Source organism: Sinocyclocheilus rhinocerous, unplaced genomic scaffold (genome assembly GCF_001515625.1).
Source record: "Sinocyclocheilus rhinocerous isolate Xijiao unplaced genomic scaffold, SAMN03320098_v1.1 scaffold1296, whole genome shotgun sequence".
NCBI lineage: Eukaryota > Metazoa > Chordata > Actinopteri > Cypriniformes > Cyprinidae > Sinocyclocheilus > Sinocyclocheilus rhinocerous.
In genome coordinates this window covers 887,319-893,298 of record NW_015659405.1, presented here as the reverse complement: position 1 = coordinate 893,298, position 5,980 = coordinate 887,319, and the positions used below count along the sequence as shown (strand labels likewise).

At 34.3% G+C, this 5,980-nt stretch overlaps 1 protein-coding gene across 1 annotated transcript in view; it reads left to right on the top strand.

Moving 5' to 3' along the window:
- The first annotated feature begins 2,664 nt into the window (after positions 1-2,664).
- The window catches only part of LOC107723841 (interleukin-12 receptor subunit beta-1-like), a 14,489-nt gene continuing 11,173 nt past the window's right edge, over positions 2,665-5,980 (top strand). The window contains exons 1-5 of the mRNA XM_016532556.1: positions 2,665-2,719; positions 3,584-3,707; positions 3,899-4,074; positions 4,279-4,415; positions 4,500-4,530. Of these exons, the coding sequence (XP_016388042.1) occupies positions 2,665-2,719; positions 3,584-3,707; positions 3,899-4,074; positions 4,279-4,415; positions 4,500-4,530 (523 nt within the window). The remainder of the gene's footprint in view (positions 2,720-3,583; positions 3,708-3,898; positions 4,075-4,278; positions 4,416-4,499; positions 4,531-5,980) is intronic.

Here is a 5,980-nt window from a genome sequence, read left to right as displayed (position 1 = left end):
AATGCTTACATCAATGCAATGAACTAACTCAACACTTATGTAGTTGAAATAATCTGACAAATATGTAATAGAAGTAAGAGTTTTCAGAATGTTCTGACTGAATAATATACACCTGGCTTTGATATTTCTATCAACATGAATTATGGTAAACATTTTGGGGCTTTCCTTTCTGCTCTCTTTCTCTTTGTGTTGAGGACTTGAACACTGCAAAATAAGAGAGAGCTGAGGTCTCTCAGTTACCATGGTGATGAGGACCTACCTTCTCCTCTCACTCTCTTTTTTGCTGATTATAAATTGGTGATAAACAGAAGTGAACTCAGCTAACACAGAATGACTATCTGTCACAACCACCTCTGTTTTTTTTTTGGATTAAAAATAAAATATATTGGTGCAATACAGCAACAGTAGAATCTGATTAACTGCAGCATGACCGCAGATTTTTATGCATGCCTATGCATTTTTATGCCTTCATAAACATGATTTTAATAATAATAGAATTTTGACGAATCTTGTGCTGAAATGAGAACGTTTTGGGCTCCCAGCACAAATACGAAATGTCAATCAAAATACATATTGGTTGTGTTTTTATTTTTTGCTTGTGACATAAGCTGGTTAACCTATTAGATTCAGCAGATCTATCTATCTATCTGTCTATCTATCTGTTATAGTCATAGCGCCACCAGCTGGCAGCAGGAAGTTTGGCGCATATAAATGACTTTGACATATTCCTCTTATATTTACCACTTTAAATGCATATTGCCCACTCTTTGCTCTTTTCCAAAAGCCACCGGGTGGCGGTGAGCCCGGGTGCGAGGGCCCTTTCATCGCTGCTTGCAGCTTTAATTATTATTATTATTATTATTTTTGTGGGGTTACGGAGGTAGGTATTGTCAATACAAATTCTGACCACGAGATGGCGACAAAATTCGACTTTGGCTGAAAATCAGATGCATCTTATTTTTCCTAAAATTATGAATATGATATATCAACATCTTATTCATCTTATTATTTTAAATAAAATAAATCCAGAGTTGTTTATTCAAGTTATGCTTTTTCAGCAATGTTCTTTATATGTGCAAAAACAGGAAGGTAATTCAGATTTTGTTTTAGTTGAAAAAACATATTTGTGACGCATGTGTTTAATGTTTCCAAGATTTAAGAATAATTGCTGCATTTAGAATTTTAATGTGAAATCAGTTATGACTAAAGTTATGTTCTGCCATAAACACTGTAATCAAAGCATAAAACAAATGAATGAAAATGTAAAAAAAAAAAAAGGGAATTTAATTACCCTAAATTTGAATTGGAATTCATTTAATTACTTTAATTAATTTTCTCTCACTCAGAATAAGAACAAAACTGATAGCAGTGCATGCATGGGAACCTTAGTTTCTGTAGTAGCCAGGAACATATTGTAAATATATATATTTTTTTAAATAAAAATTTTTACAAGTGAATTACATTCATATATAAAACATTTTTTGTATTTATATTTTGACATTTGAAAAAGAGTCAACGTCAGAGGAAATGAATGTCATCATTTCCAGAAAACCTTTACACTGACCTTTTTTTTTTTTTTTTTCACAAAGGTGCAGTCATCATAAACAAGACATAAAAGCAAAATTTTTTGTGATCTACTTTCATTCTAATTTTGCATAAGATCTGAAGAAACTTAAGTGAAGTTGGAAAGCTCTCCTCTCAGATGAACACTCAATGGACCTTCACTGCTTAGCTTCACAGTTAATAACTTCAAGAAGCAGTTAATATCACTGTAAGAGTAGCCACAAAGTGCAGTTAAATTGAAGCCTTCCTTTTCACCTCTCCCACAAACACACCAATTAGAAGTGAAACCAAATTGCCCTGATCATTTGACAGAAACCTCTATAGTCGACTGAAAACCAACATGGTAAAATACACGGTTTTAGTTCTTGTTATTTTAGTTAAACTAAATTAAAATGAGAAATGTTGCTTTGGAAACTATAGCTGAAAAAAAAGGTGTGTTTGTGTGTTTTTGTTATATTTTATTTTATTTGAAGTAATGATTTGTTTCCTTTTTTTCTAATGGTTTTAATTTTAGTTTCAGGTTTAGTTTACTATAAATAACCCTGGCTGAGATATCAGAGAACAGGCACACAACAAACAAAACAAAACAAAATAAAATTGCCATTGTTGTTTTTTTTTTTTGAGTCAAGTGTAAAGTATTTAAATTAGTTTTGAAGGGTTTGTGTGTTTAGGAAGAGGGAGACACTAACAAACAAAAAGAGGATGTACTAATGGAGTCAGATTCTGGGGTCAAATCCTGATTACTTTACTAAAAGCCGTCCACGTCAGGATAAAGATGATTTTGTTGGAAAGCGATCTCAATAGGCTCATACAGTCAGGTTTATTTAGGGGTGTAGCAGATAAGCGAACATGTTTTTTCTCATGAAGTGAGAAGAGCTTCCCCTGCTGTGCTCGTGTTGTGGTTCGTGGTGTTGCAGTAGTTAGTACCTCATTCTGCCCCAGAAACACACAGGACTAGTACGTACAGACTAAACTCCTTCAGCTCTCTGTAGTCTAGATGACTTCAGACTGTATTGTGAACTCTGGCTACAACGGTCGTCTTGAACCGCTCGTGTATTGGTCATGTCTTATGAGTGAGGAACTTTCCGAACACTAGAAGCGATGAGGATGAGAGTGGCTGTGCTGGTGCTTGTTGTTTCTGTCAGTCTGACTGAAGGTATGTATGTCATTCACTTTCATCTTTCATGGCTGATGGCACATATACAACACCGCAGAGCAAGATGAGATTGAGATGAGATTGAGAAAAGACAGACTTTTACAGAAGTAACAATATCAATTACAGATGACTGTGATAGTGCTCTTGTGTCAGATGGTGTGTAGATTTTATCAGAGCTGTGAATCTACTACAGGCGCCATTTGACTAAACCGCCATTAAACACCTTAAAAACCACAGGATGTAAACAAATAGTTTTTATCATTACATCAGATCTTTTTAAAAAGTCACATACTTATTGAAATGTGAAGCTAACTTCAAATGGTTAAACACGATTGGTCGAAAGTTTGGAATAATTGAGATGTTTTTATGTTTTTGAAAGAAGTCTCTTATGTTTACCAAGCCTGCATTTATTTGATATTTATTTTATTTTCTCCGCCAACTACAACGTTCAGCAAAACGTCCGAATAATCGAAATCCGGTAGAAGATTTTGTGGTGTGTTCTGCCGAATGTTCAGCAGTTCATCCCTGGTAAAACTGATCGTGTTTGAGAAACAAAAAACAGGAAAAACGAACAAAAACAGTACAAACACTGGAGAGCCAAGCACTGAGGCGGCCGTGTGCGGCGCCATCTTACTCACCCCACTGTATATACACATACATATATATATATCTGTACTTTTTTTCTGGAAGCTCCTGTTACCAAGACAAATAAATGTCTTGTGTGTGTAAACATACTTGGCAATAAAGCTTTTATATTTCTTGGTGGGATCAGGTGAGTTACAGTTTGTTTTACAGCTTTACATTGACTTAAAGATGTTTTTTTTTTGTTGTTTTTTTTACATTATTTAAATGTTCTTAAAGCAGCAGGATGTGTGTCAACAAGTCGTCCACACTGTTACAAAAATTCAACTAGGCCAGAAGAGGACTTCATTTGTGAATGGGATGAGAGAAACCCTGAGAAGAGTCAAACACGCACTCTTCATATATGGTGAGTTCAACCAACACATTCAGCATGAAAGTAACACAAACAAATCATGCTGTCTTCATAGTTACAAAACATTGTAAACCTATGAAAGGCTGTGTGTTTGACTGAGAGTAAAAAACTAAAGTATACCTTGGGTTTAACAGATACTGAGGCTTGATAATGCATGTCAGTCATCATAAATATAACATTCACAGGGACAGTGAAAAGAAACAATTTCTTACACATATGAACTGTGGCAAACGAGCACAGACAAACATTCTCTTGGAGCAACTAGGAATCACCAACAGAAAGACAGACATATGGGTACAGACACAAGTCGGCAACCTCACCTGTAATTCTAGCAAAATCTCAGTCATCCTTGAATGCATGGGTAAGTTTATACTACATTAATAAGGGCCAATACAGATGGTTGGGATCATAAATGTGTGCATTTGTTAAAATATATTGGATATGTAATAATTATAGAATTAAAAATGTATCATGTTATCATTATCATCATGTGAATCATGTAACTTATCAATTTTTTTACATATCAGCATAGCATTTTGCTAATGTATACTCATGTTGTCAACAGTCAAATACAGTAAACCTCAGATTCGCAGAATGAAAAGGTTAGCTGGAATCCTGAATCTCACACTGGACAAACCCAAGGATAACAAAGGTGCTAAATATGAGATCAGATGGAGGGAGAGTGGCTCTGAATGGCAGAATGTAAGACGTTTCAGAAAATCTGGTATTTTAAATTCCTGAAATGAATCTGTTATTTTACTAATATGATGTGTTCTCCAATTGTAGGCAACATTTGAAACTAAGGACAGCACCGAAGGTTAGAGTCCTCATTCTGTTAATACAAATTATATATGTGCACAAATAAGGTTGTCTGAATGTTGCACAGTCTGAACAGTGATTGGTCCTTGGGTTTATAAAAAACAAAAAGAGTTAATGACTCTTTTGACATAACTCAAAATTCTACCTCTCTCTTCTTTTTAAATCTTTTTAAATAAAATAATTCAATGTACTATGAAAACATTGTCATTTTACAAAATATTACTTTAGTAACTATAGCCTAATTATTGACTTTTGGCAGTCTGGTTATATTGGTTTAAATTATAAGTAAAATTGGTTAAAATAATAAGTCAAAAAAAGAGATTGTTTCTGCAAATTCAAATGGAAGGTCAATTTGAGAGTATCATGGGATACAGCATTCTGTGTAGTGTGTGCTGTTGTATACTTCATATTTCGCCAAATGAAATAGGCCATAGAGGTATTCTTTTCATGTAAAAATGTGCATACTGTGTGCATATTAAAAACTGATAGTAAGAATAGTATGTCAACACTGTACACTCCAGCCCATAAAACTAAAGATAATGAGTAAAATGTGGGAAAGCGTTGTCAAATCTGGTTTTGTGCATATCCTTCCAGTAAAGGATTTTTTCATCATTTTTATACAGTTTCTGATCATGTGACTTGACAGCAAATATGCAGCAAAGCACTGTTACTCATTACATATGCAACCATGGTGTTTACTCTTAAAGGCCCAGCACCAAAGAGGCTGTAGAGAGGGTGGAAAACAATGAAAAACGAAATTATTTTTAAACTTGTTTTTAGCGCAAAAACTGTAATAAAAAATGTAATGGTTATGACCCATTTAAATGATCTCAAAATTTGAAGGTTGCAATCTAGGATCACTGGAAATATGTGACTTCAAAACTGCAAAAATGTACCTTTACATACATTTCACTGCAGTTCCCAGGTGAAATGAACACCAACAACTTTTATTCCTTTTCACACAAATTATGATTACAGGGACAGATTCGATTTATCACTGATTAAATGCTTATTTTTTCTTTTATATTTTTTATTATAAGTAGAGCGATCATGTGCGCATGGTTGCCAGGTTGGGAAAATTATAAAGTCTGTAAGTAAAGTTAAGTAAGTCTGATTAAGTAAGAATTTTAACTCTTGAAATCTGGCAACCCCAACCATGAAAGCTTGAGAAAACAGGTTTTGCAGTCACATATTTCTAAAATTGTGTGTCCATCCTTTTCTTAAATCTGCAGTCCGTAACTTTTGGCGCTCTAGTGGTTAAAGGGGTCATATGATGCGATTTCAATTTTTCCTTGAAGTGTTACAAGCTCTTGGTGCATAAAGAAGATCTGTAAAGTTGCAAAGACTAAAGTCTCAAATCCAAAGAGATATTCTTTATAAAAGTTAAGAGTCAACCACGCTTACCTAAAACGGCTCGTTCTAACACGCCCCCACATATCTACGTCACG